Source organism: Protopterus annectens, chromosome 9.part0, assembly GCF_019279795.1.
Source record: "Protopterus annectens isolate FY-2018-M chromosome 9.part0, PAN1.0, whole genome shotgun sequence".
Classification (NCBI taxonomy): domain Eukaryota; kingdom Metazoa; phylum Chordata; order Ceratodontiformes; family Protopteridae; genus Protopterus; species Protopterus annectens.
Genome location: NC_056743.1, coordinates 1,693,597,237 through 1,693,614,791, shown reverse-complemented (window position 1 = coordinate 1,693,614,791; position 17,555 = coordinate 1,693,597,237). Strand labels below are relative to the sequence as shown.

Below are 17,555 nucleotides of genomic sequence, written 5' to 3'. Positions count from 1 at the left end.
GTGATGCCTTGCATACCAGCTCTTGTCCATCATCTTCAAGCTGAGGCTGAAACTTAAGGATGACAGATGCTCTGCAAGTTCCTTCAGCTGTGCAGTTGCTCTGAAAACTAGTGTCATTTTGAATTAACCCATTTTTTTGCCAAAACATCTGGATGTTAGATGGAAAGAAATCTTCAGCCATGCAGGTAAGATTCTTTGTTTTCTTCAACACAAGGCTCCCAGTGTGAGAAATTTTGATTTTCTGTAGAGGAGCTAAAAGACATTGGAAATATGAGAAGAGATTGTGCTTTGTCCACAACTCATTCTCAAATCTGAGAACGCTGTTTCAGCTTTAATGCAGAAGAAACTAATTCAAATAAAAAAAGTTTAGATACATAACTAGGAATACGATTACATGGTTAATGCAATATACCTTCAACAGTTTAGGAAGTCAGTAATTGTGCAAACTTGATATCTGTCAATCCTATACCTCCATCAATGAAATATTACTGAAGATATTGTCCAATATGCAAATATCTTACAATAACATTCATAAATCATTAGGACATTTCATAAATCGTTAGGACAGCATTCTTAAATCAGGCCTTTTCCACATTGTGTGACCAATTCTTAACAGAATGATCCATCATTTTATCTTTTACTAATGAATAAGCTGAGCTACCTAGCTTGTAAATGTGCAAGTGAACTGTGCCATTCTACTGGCATAGGATACGCTTGAAAAGAGGCATTTGAGTCCAGCATACCCTCTCAATTAAGAAAGAAAATAAAAAAATGAAAAGTATTGCCATGGACAGAAAGAAAGACTCCCATTTTTGCCTTATACATGTATTTGGAAGTACATGGCATAACCTTAATCCTCATCCTGTATTAGCCACTTTAATGTTTCACAGTCCTTAGGTTCATAGGTTCATAGGTAAATACTTAGCAGTCTGCAAATCATGACAAGTCCAACAAAAAACACCTATTCAAAAATTCCCTCTAACCTCAAGGACAGCAAGACAAGACAGACTGTGGGAGAATTTGTGGCTGCCTATGCAGTTATCTAGATTTACCTTGAAGTTGACAGGGTGTTACTTTGCTTGAAGTATAATGGAAGTTTGTTCCAAAGAGGAGAGATACATTGTGATATGAATATATCATGCTAACATGTCTTATTTACCTGATAATGAGGGTTTAGTTCCTTTAACTGTGTATTTGAGGTCCCATTTGTTCTGTGAAAGAATAGGAGGTCAAAGAGTGTTGAATCTTTCAAAGCTCGAAAGGCTAGACACAGATCTCCTTGGAGGAAACCATAACAGACTGAACACAGAAAGAGGGTTACCTGTTTGTCCTGATAACTAAGATTTTTTATGATTCAAATATTTTTACTTATGAATCTTTAAGGTCTCTCATGTTGAGTGATATGTTTCAATAAGTATTGGCAGACTGGAAAAACATTACTGTTTGTGCTTGAAATATTTGTATGTATATGTACGTATATGCACATACATATATATATATATATATATATATATATATATATATATATATATATATATATATATATATGTGTGTGTGTGTGTGTGTGTGTGTGTGTGTGTCAGTAAGCACCAAAAAGCACATTATATTCAATAATGGGTAAAGTGGAAATTAAGACTTATTTAGATAAAGTAGAGATGCCCTTGGAAATTACATGAGCCGTTTGGAGACATGATGGTCAAATGATAAGGAATTATCAAAGAGTTCCTGATTAGAGGAGTATATTCTTTATGATATGTGAAAATGTTTTGTTTACTAAAATGAAATATGCAACATTTTTTGACATTTAATTTGAAGCCATTGTCCTTCCACCATTTGTTAACATGGTCTAACGTATGTTGGAGTAACTGTGAGTCAGTGGAGTACTGAATGACAATACCCAATTTACTGTCATCTGCAAACCTAGATGACCATAGGCCAGGACTGCTAGCCTAAAAGTCAGAGAAATAGATGCTAAATAGGAGACAGCCCAAAGATGAGCCCTATTGTATATCATGAGTAACTATTTCGTTTTCTGAAGTGGCACTGGGATCTCTAACCACATGGGGAGTGTCAGACAATCAGTTAGCTATCCACAGCACAGCACATTGATTTATATTCAGATTTACAGGTCTGTCAATGATGCTGCATGGGGAATAGTGTAAAAGGGCTTAGGCAGGTCCATATATACTGTAGGTCCAGAATAATGGCTATGCACTGCTTTGGTTACTTTTTCAAGGAAACTTATGAAGTTAAAGGGGCAGGACTTTTCTATGGCAAAGTTGAATTGATGAGGGTCCAGGGCAAGAGATTTTCAATGTCCATATGGATTACTGGGGAACTGATTAGGTCATCAAGTAACTGAATAAAGTTTGCTTCTGAGAAGTCCCTAAACACAGAGATAGTTAGACAAAACCTTTTCTCACACCTATCACTGCCCACAAGCATAGCCACCTTTGCCTATAGCATCACTTAAATTGCGATCTGCAATAATCATGCATACCAGACTATTAGGAACTACAAAAAACACAGGTAACTGCACTGCATCCCTATAACCACTGTCTTATGAGGCCATTTCTCTATTTGGTCCTAAATATAATTCGGTTTCGTGGCCCATCCTATATCACAGAGGTTTAACACCTTGACTGTGATCCAGAAGATCCAAAATCACCCACAGATCTAGGTGCTTGAGGAGCCAGCAAAGGAGAGTTGCAATGAGTGACAAAGCCAGTTCAGCCAGTGGGGTAGTCAGGCAGTCTGGCCCGCTGCACTACTGCCAAAGATTAGACAGAGAGATGCATGGCACACAACATTATGGACCAAAGACATTCGCTTTGTCCTGCCGAGCTGCAGTCATGTGATAGCCTTTATCTTGTATGTGCAGTTGTGCAAAAATGCAGTAAGGAAGGTATAGCAAGCTCTTGTGCAAAGAAGAACATGCACCAGTCACCAAGGCTGAGGTGACAGATAAAATAATAAGAAAATCCGTAACAAGGTTGTCTAGATAATGACCAATCCACCTGGTTATCACTCCTGCTAATGGTCATTGATGTGACTATTGCAATGAGGAAACAAAATGGCTCAATATCACTAGGAGGGGGCTGATGAATGGCAGGCACAGAGGAGAAGTAACATCCCATAAGTAAACATACTGGTGTTACTTTCAAATTCCCGATACAGCCTGGGAGTTAATATTCTTTTGAGAGTATGATACAGGTGTGTGTGTGTACATATATATATATATATATATATATATATATATATATATATATATATATATATATATATACACACACATTATATATATATATATATATATATATATATATATATATATATATATATATATACAGATACTTCACAGAATTTTGCCTTGGTAATTCGGTTTCTCTTATTTCCTTATATTTCATTAAATTCAAACAAAAAACAGGGGGATAATATGAAAGGCAAATGAAAGCAAAGGAAGGAGAGAAGGAGCCCCCTTTGGACAGAAAAGTGAAGCATGGCTTTTACAAAAACAGGGCACCATCAAAAAGTAAACTTATCATAACAGATGTTCTAATGATCGCTGCTGTAGCTTAGCTATAGCTTAGCTATATGGGTTATATCCTGCACAGGATATAACAGCTGGCCAGCTTCCAAATTTCAGGGCAACTTCCATGTGCACAAACCATCAGTCAGCTCATACTGAGCTGACTAAAAAGACAGGTTTGGGTGCCAAGTCCTTCAGTGCTTTCATGCCAACAAAGAGATGGAGATTGAGCCCTGAAAGGACAATGCTAGGGCTAACCAAAAATAAATGTCCACACCCAATTCTATGTACATGTAAATAGTTGTATAGAAGCATCTGCTCCCCAATGAAATAAATATAATATCAAATTCAAAAAATAAACCCTTGTGATCCAAACCCATACATCATCGTCATCATCAACCCCCTTTTTCCCATTTTCTACATGCAGTTGGGGTGCCATGTCGCTTGTCACCATCTCTCCCTATTCGATGCCACTCTCCTACCTTGTCCAGCACTCTTGTCTGACTCTTGCTGATCTTCTCTCACACTATTCATCCACCTCTCTGCTGGACACCCTTGTTTCCTCTTGCCTTCCTCCTGTCTGTCCCAAATCTTCTTCATCAGATTGTCTTCTGCTTTCCTGCACATGTCTCTTTGACCTTTTTTGTAATTGGATTTACTTTGGTTTCCGCTGTTACATCCTCATTTCTTCATCTGTCTCACAGTGTGCATCCTATCACTCATCTCATCAACTCCATTACCTCTAGCTTCCTCAATGTCTCTGCCTTTACTGCCCAGGTTTCTGTACCATACAATAGTACTGGTCGCACCACTGTTTTGTCCAACTTACGTTTCAGCTTCCTTGGCATTGTTCTGTCGTACACTACCCCTCACACTCTGTGCCAGATGGCTGCAACCTCTCTGATTCTAGCTTTGACCTCCTCATTCAGACTTCCTTCACCATAACCACCCCTCCCAGATACTTGAAGCTCTTAACCTATTCCACTGTTTTTCCTTTTATCTCATTTCACAGGCTCTTTTCCCCATTCGCTCCCATTACAGCTGTCTTATCTGTACTCAGTTTCATCCCATGTGCCTTCAGTTTTGCATTCCATTCCCCTACCCTTTGCTGAAGTTCTTGTGCAGAGGCTGCCTGTAATGCCACATCGTCTGCTTACAGCTACTTTGTTGATCTGTCCCCTACAACATTTTTGGTAATGTAGTTTATCACCAGTATGAACAGCAATGGGCTCAGAGCTGAACCCTGATGCACACCCACTCTGTAAGACTGAACACTGTTTGTACTTGAGTTGGGTCTATATTAATTCATCAAAGGTTTAGAACATCGAATGACACTTCATCAGAAATGCCATTCTTCAAACCCCCACACTCCCCGTTATTATATATACCAACTCCAACATCTCACTTCAATGGGGAAAGGGCAAATTTCCTAATCCCTATCATAAAGCAATCTCAGTCAGAATGGTTCGACGAACGGTATATTCGATAAAATGCCATCTGAAATGCTGTTCGAGTCATAGGATATTTCCACAAAGATTGCACTAATGCTACCAATGTTTCTGGGGCTCCGAACCACCACAAAACTGCCCAAACCAGTTTTATTGAGATCTCTTCATGTGCTTTTTTCCAAGTCTAGAAATGCCCAGTTGGACTCTTTCCTCATTTCAAGCTTCTTCCCAAGTACGTATCTGTCTCATTGCAAACATCTGGTTGATTGTACTGCATCCTGATCTGAATCCAAACTGCTCATTTCCAATTTTACTTTCTGCTACTGTGTTAATCAGTTACCCTCTCCAGAACTTTCATGCAGTGTGATAGGAGTTTGATATATCTGTACTATCCACAGTTGTGAATGCCCCCTTTGTTCTTGTACATTGGCACTAGTATACTTGTTCTTCAAGCATCTGTGGTACCCCTGTCTCTCCATACTGCAGTGAGTACCCTCAGGAGCCATTTTTCATCTATCTCACCTAACATCTTGATCATATCTGCTAGGACCTCATGTGAGCCTGCTGCTTTCCCTGACTTCATTTTCCTAAGTGCTGTTCTTACTTCTTCTATGGTCTGGCCTCTTCTTCTTTCACTGGAGGCTGTCTGGGGCAGTACAGCTTCAGTGGGGTTTTCTTCATTCAGAAGCTACTGGAAGTCCTCCTTATATCTGTCTTTGATGTCCTGTAGACTGGTGAGCAGGTTGTTGTTGGCATCCCTTACAAAGGGTGTCTGACTATCTTCTTTATCTTTCTGTCTTTGCCTCTTTGCCTTGTAACCTGATAGAGTTTCTTTGTGCCATCCACTGAGTCATTTTCCAGAAGTTGGTAGACAGCCTCTAATGCCCTATTCTTTGCTATTGCAACTCCTCTCTTAGCCTCTGTGTTAGCCAACCAGTATCCCTTCCTAGCCTGGTCTGTCTTTTCAGTCTCCCACTTTTTCCTTCAGTCCTTCCTCCTGGACTTCTGCATTCCACCGCCAGATTTCCTTATGTACCCTATTTCCATATCTGGCTTGGACACATGTCTGTTCTGTAGTCCTAACACATGCTGTTTTGAGGTCCTGCCATTCTTCTTCAACTCCACCTATTTCCTCCTCTTCTTGTGGTGCTAGAGCCCTGAGTAATTACTTGAACTGTTGTACTTTCTCCCCAGTCAAGTTCCAGGTCTTCAGCCTGGTCTCTGTTGACCTTAGAGCCTTCTCTGACCACTGCTTGCAGCTGATTGTGGAAACTAGTGGTTTATGCTGTCAGCTGACTGCTTCAACAGGGATGACTTTGCAATCACTAATCCTAGCCTAGTGCCCTTTCCTTACCAGGAGGAAGTTTACCTGAGTTGCATGTTGGCCACTTTTGCACATGATCTTGTGACTGTCTCTCTTTCTGAACCACTTGTTGGCCACCATCAAGCCATTTGCCAAACATAAGTCTAGACTGGCCTCTCCTTCTTTATTCCTGTTGCCCCACCTATGTGTACCTAGGCAGTCCTCATATTCTGTTCTCTCTGTCCCAATATGTGCATTCAGGTCACTCATTATGAATGCCAGTTCCTGTTTTCTGCTTTACTTAATAGGTCCTACAACTGTTGTCTGAATTTACTCTTTTCCTAATGATCACAATCCTGCTGCGGGGCATAAGCTGATATTATGAATACTGCTGTATTATTATGTTGCTCTCTCATTACACTGGAGTCTGACTGTCAAACCCATACAATAAAAGGAAAATTTCACTGCATGTAAAAATAAACATAAGCCCCAATGCCAAAAATGGTCTTGCCAATCTTAACAAGGAACTCCAGTCCCTGATCAAATCTACCAGAGCTAGACAGGAGGTAAAAATAGCCACCCAGGCAAAAGATAACTGCAAAGCCTTCTTTAACTATGCAAGAAACCTTAGACATAATGCTCAAAACTGCACAGAGCTAACAGTAAATTATATCACATACTCTAATCCTATGGACATAGCCAATCTACTAGCAGATAAATTTAACTTCACTCCCCTGTCCCCCTAAAACTCCCAGATCACATACCAGTATCCACACAACCCCTAATCTCCCAGGAGCAAGTCCTCAAAGCACTATTGAAGGCAGGAACACTGTTTTTATGGAGACTGATAATGTATCAAGATGTCTACTGGTCAGCCCGAAATAGAACCTGTCAACCCCTCTACAGAGGGGGTCTTCAATATCAACCTCAAATCAGGGTTTGTATTGGATGAGTGGAGGGTTGCAACAATCATCCTCCTGCACAAAGGTGGCATGTTGGCTGACCCAGGCATCTATAAACGTGTAAGCCTGACCAGCCTCATCTGTAAGGTTATGGGGAAGACTCGTTATGGAATTAATAAATAAAGATATAGGTAGCCTATAAACTCTTGAATTGAATATGTTTGATTTTGTCAAGGTAGAGCCACCTACTTAATCTGATTGACTTTTTTAAAAAGGTAATGAAGCTTTTGCTGAAGGAAAAATCTATACATCTGTATAAACTGCATATTTGGACCCTACAAAGGCATTCAACACCATCACCCAATCAGGCAGACTTGATAAACTCATCCAGCAAAATGTCAATCCCTATGTAACTCACTGGATAGCAAACTGGCTCAGAAACAGAACCCAGGAAATTAGGATGGGTGGCTCTACCTCCTCCAAATGACCTATCACTAGTGGTATACCACTGGATTTGGTCCTTAGGCCTCTCCTCCTTGGCATCTACTTCTCAGAGGTCAAAGCTTATGTTTAAGACTTATGTCTGACCAGATTTGCAGATGACTACAAACTCAGTACCATCATAAATTTTCCAGAAGATACCAAGATCTTGTAAAAAGGTTTTTCCAAACAAATAGTTGGTGTGAAAGCCATGGCCTAAAACTAAATGCCTGTGTATAATGGCATTCTTGGTTAGGCATGAAGTTTCATGCAACTGTCACTTTGAAAAAAGCCATGGCCTAAAGCTAAATGCCAGTGTATAATGGCATCCTTTGTCTGGCATGAAGTTTCCTGCAACTATCACATTGATAATACACACCTAAAAATGAACCATTTGTGAAGGACTTGAAAATCCATGTGGACAATGAACTGTCATTTTATCTCCATGTATCCAGTGTTGCAAAGAAGTAGTCCTTTTTCATTGTACAGCTTATTAGTAGGGGTATTACATCCAGGTCCAGGGAGGTGATCATTCCACTGTATTCTGCACTCATTAAGCTGATCATTGAATATAATGTCCCCACCTGTCTAAACAGCTGGCATAACTCAAGTGACCACAATGCTTTCTCACTCATAAAATCAAGGGTCTATAAGAAGAACAAGAAGAAAATCAAGGTCCTAAACCACATAAGCTATACTACATATCTCAAAGCTCTGTCCCTCTTTTTGGTATCTTACAGATTACTGAGGGGTGATCTCTGCCTCATGTACAGGGCTTTCACTGATACAATTCTTTCAGCTCTACTGTTCATCTGCAAGTCAAATAGTGGTAGAAACATCCACTCAAGAAATCTCTATCTCTTACGCAACTAGTATAGAACATGTGGGAGGACAGATATGTCTCACACAGAATTCCAATTTTCTGGAATTGTCTTCCTCTACATGTAAAGCAAAGTACATATCTTACTCTATTCAAGCATAATCTGAGAAAGTGGATGGGAAAATGTAAGTTCACCTCTGGATTGGCACCCTTGTCCTTTACGAACATGGGTAACATGTTAATGCTCTGCCTGCTCCGGGGTTATTCTTACTTATAATATAAGGAGCTCTGGGTAAATCACACTAAAAATACTAGGGCTAGAAATGTATTTGAAATAGAAGTTAGGCTCCTGAAGATCCTCATGGATCATTAGCCTAGTAAGTACTTATGAACCTATCACAAATCATTGGCAAAAAAGTAGATGTGCAATCTCCACAGGTGAATATTAGGCTAACTGCCCTGAGGGGCCATTTTAATCCTAGGCAATAGCGTGAGATCAAAATCAAACTCTGTACCTTGTGTCTATGAGACAAATACCTTAACCATTATTCCAAACCCACCCTCAAAATTAATTTAATTACCTGGGGGGGAATAGATCCCAGATCCTTCTGCATCATATGTAAGCGTACTACCTGTTGAGCTACCAAGATGTTCTAAGTCTATTATTCTCAGGGAAAATGGGTATGCCATCCAGTAATGCACACAGTCTCTCACACACACCCACACATACACAAATGCCAGTCTTCCAGGATAGGTATTGACCCTCTCTACCTAGGATACAAAATCTGGAGAGCAATCTACTAGTCACAAGTGTCATAGGAGAAGTCCATCCAAAAGCTCCATTCAAGAAGTCCTACCAAACTAGAAGGGTTTAGAATAATTTTTGTGTCCAAAATCAAAGGATTTTAGTAGCCTAAATGTACTCATCCCCAAAGAAACCTTTAAGTTATTTAAATTTTGTTTACTGGGTTTGCACACAGTGCAGACTGGAGAAGTTGTTGACCGCAACTGAGCTACAAAATATAAGTATCTTGATTTTTTTTGATTATTTTTACAGATTACTGTTTTTACAATTTAATATATATAAAGCACTTTGTCTATTCAGTATCTTCACAAATCCTTATCTGTTTAAAAACTTTCATTTGTCTCTCTAGTGCTTGCTGTCTGTAGGCTATTTTAAGCCCTAACTTTGGTAGGGTTTCTGTCTTTGCACACAGTGCAGACTGGAAAAGTAGTTGACCGCAACTGAGCTACAAAATATAAGTATCTTGATTTTTTTTTGATTATTTTTACAGATTACTGTTTTTACAATTTAATATATATAAAGCACTTTGTGTATTCAGTATCTTCACAAATCCTTATCTGTTTAAAAACTTTCATTTGTATCTCTAGTGCTTGCTGTCTGTAGGCTATTTTAAGCCCTAACTTTGGTAGGTTTCTGTCTTTGCACACAGTACAGACTGGAGAAGTTGTTGACCGCAACTGAGCTACAAAATATAAGTATCTTGATTTTTTTTTATTATTTTTACAGATTACTGTTTTTACAATTTAATATATATATATAAAGCACTTTGTCTATTCAGTATCTTCAAAAATCCTTATCTGTTTAAAAACTTTCATTTGTCTCTCTAGTGCTTGCTGTCTGTAGGCTATTTTAAGCCCTAACTTTGGTAGGGTTTCTGTCTTTGCACACAGTGCAGACTGGAGAAGTTGTTGACCACAACTGAGCTACAAAATATAAGTATCTTGATTTTTTTTGATTATTTTTACAGATTACTGTTTTTACAATTTAATATATATAAAGCACTTTGTCTATTCAGTATCTTCACAAATCCTTATCTGTTTAAAAACTTTCATTTGTCTCTCTAGTGCTTGCTGTCTGTAGGCTATTGTGTAAACTGAAACATTTCCTCTGTGTAATTATCTTTTGGCAAGTGGGGGCTGGATCTTTTGTGTTCTTGTACAAAAAAAAAGAAGCTGTTCTGGTTTTTAAGCCCTAACTTTGGTAGGGTTTCTGTCTTTGCACACAGTGCAGAATGGAGAAGTTGTTGATCGCAACTGAGCTACAAAATATAAGTATCTTGATTTTTTTTTATTATTTTTACAGATTACTGTTTTTACAATTTAATATATATAAAGCACTTTGTCTATTCAGTATCTTCACAAATCCTTATCTGTTTAAAAACTTTCATTTGTCTCTCTAGTGCTTGCTGTCTGTAGGCTATTTTAAGCCCTAACTTTGGTAGGGTTTCTGTCTTTGCACACAGTGCAGACTGGAAAAGTTGTTGAACGCAACTGAGCTGCAAAATATAAGTATCTAGATTTTTTTTTATTATTTTTACAGATTACTGTTTTTACAATTTAATATATATAAAGCACTTTGTCTATTCAGTATCTTCACAAATCCTTATCTGTTTAAAAACTTTCATTTGTCTCTCTAGTGCTTGTTGTCTGTAGGCTATTGTGTAAACTGAATCATTTCCTCTGTGTAATTATCTTTTGGCTAGTGGGGGCTGGATCTTTTGTGTTCTTGTACAAAAAAAAAGAAGCTGTTCTGGTTTTTAAGCCCTAACTTTGGTAGGGTTTCTGTCTTTGCACACAGTGCAGACTGGAGAAGTTGCTGACCGCAACTGAGCTACAAAATATAAGTATCTTGATTTTTTTTGATTATTTTTACAGATTACTGTTTTTACAATTTAATATATATAAAGCACTTTGTTTATTCAGTATCTTCACAAATCCTTATCTGTTTAAAACTTTCATTTGTCTCTCTAGTGCTTGCTGTCTGTAGGCTATTTTAAGCCCTAACTTTGGTAGGGTTTCTGTCTTTGCACACAGTGCAGACTGGAGAAGTTGTTGACCACAACGGAGCTACAAAATATAAGTATCTTGATTTTTTTTTGATTATTTTTACAGATTACTGTTTTTACAATTTAATATATATAAAGCACTTTGTCTATTCAGTATCTTCACAAATCCTTATCTGTTTAAAAACTTTCATTTGTCTCTCTAGTGCTTGCTGTCTGTAGGCTATTTTAAGCCCTAACTTTGGTAGGGTTTCTGTCTTTGCACACAGTGCAGACTGGAGAAGTTGTTGACCACAACTGAGCTACAAAATATAAGTATCTTGATTTTTTTTGATTATTTTTACAGATTACTGTTTTTACAATTTAATATATATAAAGCACTTTGTCTATTCAGTATCTTCACAAATCCTTATCTGTTTAAAAACTTTCATTTGTCTCTCTAGTGCTTGCTGTCTGTAGGCTATTTTAAGCCCTAACTTTGGTAGGGTTTCTGTCTTTGCACACAGTGCAGACTGGAGAAGTTTTTGACCACAACTGAGCTACAAAATATAAGTATCTTGATTTTTTTTGATTATTTTTACAGATTACTGTTTTTACAATTTAATATATATAAAGCACTTTGTCTATTCAGTATCTTCACAAATCCTTATCTGCTTAAAAACTTTCATTTGTCTCTCTAGTGCTTGCTGTCTATAGGCTATTGTGTAAACTGAAATATTTCCTCTGTGTAATTATCTTTTGGCTAGTGGGGGCTGGATCTTTTGTGTTCTTGTACAAAAAAAAAGAAGCTGTTCTGGTTTTTAAGCCCTAACTTTGGTAGGGTTTCTGTCTTTGCACACAGTGCAGACTGGAGAAGTTGCTGACCGCAACTGAGCTACAAAATATAAGTATCTTGATTTTTTTTGATTATTTTTACAGATTACTGTTTTTACAATTTAATATATATAAAGCACTTTGTTTATTCAGTATCTTCACAAATCCTTATCTGTTTAAAAACTTTCATTTGTCTCTCTAGTGCTTGCTGTCTGTAGGCTATTTTAAGCCCTAACTTTGGTAGGGTTTCTGTCTTTGCACACAGTGCAGACTGGAGAAGTTGTTGACCACAACGGAGCTACAAAATATAAGTATCTTGATTTTTTTTTGATTATTTTTACAGATTACTGTTTTTACAATTTAATATATATAAAGCACTTTGTCTATTCAGTATCTTCACAAATCCTTATCTGTTTAAAAAACTTTCATTTGTCTCTCTAGTGCTTGCTGTCTGTAGGCTATTTTAAGCCCTAACTTTGGTAGGGTTTCTGTCTTTGCACACAGTGCAGACTGGAGAAGTTGTTGACCACAACTGAGCTACAAAATATAAGTATCTTGATTTTTTTTGATTATTTTTACAGATTACTGTTTTTACAATTTAATATATATAAAGCACTTTGTCTATTCAGTATCTTCACAAATCCTTATCTGTTTAAAAACTTTCATTTGTCTCTCTAGTGCTTGCTGTCTGTAGGCTATTTTAAGCCCTAACTTTGGTAGGGTTTCTGTCTTTGCACACAGTGCAGACTGGAGAAGTTTTTGACCACAACTGAGCTACAAAATATAAGTATCTTGATTTTTTTTGATTATTTTTACAGATTACTGTTTTTACAATTTAATATATATAAAGCACTTTGTCTATTCAGTATCTTCACAAATCCTTATCTGCTTAAAAACTTTCATTTGTCTCTCTAGTGCTTGCTGTCTATAGGCTATTGTGTAAACTGAAATATTTCCTCTGTGTAATTATCTTTTGGCTAGTGGGGGCTGGATCTTTTGTGTTCTTGTACAAAAAAAAAGAAGCTGTTCTGGTTTTTAAGCCCTAACTTTGGTAGGGTTTCTGTCTTTGCACACAGTGCAGACTGGAGAAGTTGTTGACCGCAACTGAGCTACAAAATATAAGTATCTTGATTTTTTTTATTATTTTTACAGATTACTGTTTTTACAATTTAATATATATAAAGCACTTTGTCTATTCAGTATCTTCACAAATCCTTATCTGTTTAAAAACTTTCATTTGTCTCTCTAGTGCTTGCTGTCTGTAGGCTATTTTCAGCCCTAACTTTGGTAGAGTTTCTGTCTTTGCACACAGTGCAGACTGGAGAAGTTGTTGACCGCAACTGAGCTACAAAATATAAGTATCTTGATTTTTTTTTGGTTATTTTTACAGATTACTGTTTTTACAATTTAATATATATAAAGCACTTTGTCTATTCAGTATCTTCAAAAATCCTTATCTGTTTAAAAACTTTCATTTGTCTCTCTAGTGCTTGCTGTCTGTAGGCTATTTTAAGCCCTAACTTTGGTAGGGTTTCTGTCTTTGCACACAGTGCAGACTGGAGAAGTTGTTGACCGCACCTGAGCTACAAAATATAAGTATCTTGATTTTTTTTTTGATTATTTTTACAGATTACTGTTTTTACAATTTAATATATATAAAGCACTTTGTCTATTCAGTATCTTCACAAATCCTTATCTGTTTAAAACTTTCATTTGTCTCTCTAGTGCTTGCTGTCTGTAGGCTATTTTAAGCCCTAACTTTGGTAGGGTTTTTGTCTTTGCACACAGTGCAGACTGGAGAAGTTGTTGACCACAACTGAGCTACAAAATATAAGTATCTTGATTTTTTTGATTATTTTTACAGATTACTGTTTTTACAATTTAATATATATAAAGCACTTTGTCTATTCAGTATCTTCACAAATCCTTATCTGTTTAAAAACTTTCATTTGTCTCTCTAGTGCTTGCTGTCTGTAGGCTATTTTAAGCCCTAACTTTGGTAGGGTTTCTGTCTTTGCACACAGTGCAGACTGGAGAAGTTGTTGACCGCAACTGAGCTACAAAATATAAGTATCTTGATTTTTTTTGATTATTTTTACAGATTACTGTTTTTACAATTTAATATATATAAAGCACTTTGTCTATTCAGTATCTTCACAAATCCTTATCTGTTTAAAAACTTTCATTTGTCTCTCTAGTGCTTGCTGTCTGTAGGCTATTTTAAGCCCTAACTTTGGTAGGGTTTCTGTCTTTGCACACAGTGCAGACTGGAGAAGTTGTTGACCGCAACTGAGCTACAAAATATAAGTATCTTGACTTTTTTATTATTTTTACAGATTACTGTTTTTACAATTTAATATATATATAAATCACTTTGTCTAGTCAGTATCTTCACAAATCCTTATCTGTTTAAAAACTTTAATTTGTCTCTCTAGTGCTTGCTGTCTGTAGGCTATTGTGTAAACTGAAACATTTCCTCTGTGTAATTATCTTTTGGCTAGTGGGGGCTGGATCTTTTGTGTTCTTGTACAAAAAAAAAGAAGCTGTTCTGGTTTTTAAGCCCTAACTTTGGTAGGGTTTCTGTCTTTGCACACAGTGCAGACTGGAGAAGTTGTTGACCGCAACTGAGCTACAAAATATAATTATCTTGATTTTTGTTTTTATTTTTACAGATTACTGTTTTTACAATTTAATATATATAAAGCACTTTGTCTATTCAGCATCTTCACAAATCCTTATCTGTTTAAAAACATTCATTTGTCTCTCTAGTGCTTGCTGTCTGTAGGCTATTTTAAGCCCTAACTTTGGTAGGGTTTCTGTCTTTGCACACAGTGCAGACTGGAGAAGTTGTTGACCGCAACTGAGCTACAAAATATAAGTATCTTGATTTTTTGATTATTTTACAGATTACTGTTTTTACAATTTAATATATATAAAGCACTTTGTCTATTCAGTATCTTCACAAATCCTTATCTATTTAAAAACTTTCATTTGTCTCTCTAGTGCTTGCTGTCTGTAGGCTATTTTAAGCCCTAACTTTGGTAGGGTTTCTGTCTTTGCACACAGTGCAGACTGGAGAAGTTGTTGACCGCAACTGAGCTACAAAATATAAGTATCTTGATTTTTTTTGATTATTTTTACAGATTACTGTTTTTACAATTTAATATATATAAAGCACTTTGTCTATTCAGTATCTTCACAAATCCTTATCTGTTTAAAAACGTTCATTTGTCTCTCTAGTGCTTGCTGTCTGTAGGCTATTTTAAGCCCTAACTTTGGTAGGGTTTCTGTCTTTGCACACATTGCAGACTGGAGAAGTTGTTGACCGCAACTGAGCTACAAAATATAAGTATCTTGATTTTTTTTTTTTTTGATTATTTTTACAGATTACTGTTTTTACAATTTAATATACATGAAGCACTTTGTCTATTCAGTATCTTCACAAATCCTTATCTGTTTAAAAACTTTCATTTGTCTCTCTAGTGCTTGCTGTCTGTAGGCTATTTTAAGCCCTAACTTTGGTAGGGTTTCTGTCTTTGCACACAGTGCAAACTGGAGAAGTTGTTGACCGCAACTGAGCTACAAAATATAAGTATCTTGATTTTTTTTTGATTATTTTTACAGATTACGGTTTTTACAATTTAGTATATATAAAGCAGTTTGTCTATTCAGTATCTTCACAAATCCTTATCTGTTTAAAAACTTTCATTTATCTCTCTAGTGCTTGCTGTCTGTAGGCTATTTTAAGCCCTAACTTTGGTAGGGTTTCTGTCTTTGCACACAGTGCAGACTGGAGAAGTTGGTAAACGCAACTGAGCTACAAAATATAAGTATCTTGATTTTTTTTTGATTATTTTTACAGATTACTGTTTTTACAATTTAATATATATAAAGCACTTTGTCTATTCAGTATCTTCACAAATCCTTATCTGTTTAAAAACTTTCATTTGTCTCTCTAGTGCTTGATGTCTGTAGGCTATTTTAAGCCCTATCTTTGGTAGGGTTTCTGTCTTTGCACACAGTGCAGACTGGAGAAGTTGTTGACTGCAACTGAGCTACAAAATATAAGTATCTAGATTTTTTTTGATTATTTTTACAGATTACTGTTTTTACAATTTAATATATATAAAGCACTTTGTCTATTCAGTATCTTCACAAATCCTTATCTGTTTAAAAACTTTCATTTGTCTCTCTAGTGCTTGCTGTCTGTAGGCTATTTTAAGCCCTAACTTTGGTAGGGTTTCTGTCTTTGCACACAGTGCAGACTGGAGAAGTTGTTGACCGCAACTGAGCTACAAAATATAAGTATCTTGATTTTTTGATTATTTTTACAGATTACTGTTTTACAATTTAATATATATAAAGCACTTTGTCTATTCAGTATCTTCACAAATCCTTATCTATTTAAAAACTTTCATTTGTCTCTCTAGTGCTTGCTGTCTGTAGGCTATTTTAAGCCCTAACTTTGGTAGGGTTTCTGTCTTTGCACACAGTGCAGACTGGAGAAGTTGTTGACTACAACTGAGCTACAAAATATAATTATCTTGATTTTTGATTATTTTTACAGATTACTGTTTTTACAATTTAATATATATAAAGCACTTTGTCTATTCAGTATCTTCACAAATCCTTATCTGTTTAAAAACGTTCATTTGTCTCTCTAGTGCTTGCTGTCTGTAGGCTATTTTAAGCCCTAACTTTGGTAGGGTTTCTGTCTTTGCACACATTGCAGACTGGAGAAGTTGTTGACCGCAACTGAGCTACAAAATATAAGTATCTTGATTTTTTTTTTTTTGATTATTTTACAGATTACTGTTTTTACAATTTAATATATATGAAGCACTTTGTCTATTCAGTATCTTCACAAATCCTTATCTGTTTAAAAACTTTCATTTGTCTCTCTAGTGCTTGCTGTCTGTAGGCTATTTTAAGCCCTAACTTTGGTAGGGTTTCTGTCTTTGCACACAGTGCAAACTGGAGAAGTTGTTGACCGCAACTGAGCTACAAAATATAAGTATCTTGATTTTTTTTTGATTATTTTTACAGATTACGGTTTTTACAATTTAGTATATATAAAGCAGTTTGTCTATTCAGTATCTTCACAAATCCTTATCTGTTTAAAAACTTTCATTTATCTCTCTAGTGCTTGCTGTCTGTAGGCTATTTTAAGCCCTAACTTTGGTAGGGTTTCTGTCTTTGCACACAGTGCAGACTGGAGAAGTTGGTAAACGCAACTGAGCTACAAAATATAAGTATCTTGATTTTTTTTTGATTATTTTTACAGATTACTGTTTTTACAATTTAATATATATAAAGCACTTTGTCTATTCAGTATCTTCACAAATCCTTATCTGTTTAAAAACTTTCATTTGTCTCTCTAGTGCTTGCTGTCTGTAGGCTATTTTGTCCCACCCTCCCTCCCTGTTGGTGTCTTGCTCTTATACTTGGTGGCT

The 17,555-nt window shown here is 36.4% G+C and overlaps 1 protein-coding gene across 1 annotated transcript in view; it reads right to left on the bottom strand.

The window, feature by feature from the left end:
* The window catches only part of LOC122812221, a 459,827-nt gene that overhangs the window by 302,558 nt on the left and 139,714 nt on the right, over nucleotides 1–17,555 (bottom strand). Inside the window, exon 3 of the mRNA XM_044084564.1 lies at nucleotides 1–252. This exon is cut by the window's left edge and continues 51 nt beyond it. Coding sequence (XP_043940499.1) covers nucleotides 1–252 — 252 coding nt within the window. The remainder of the gene's footprint in view (nucleotides 253–17,555) is intronic.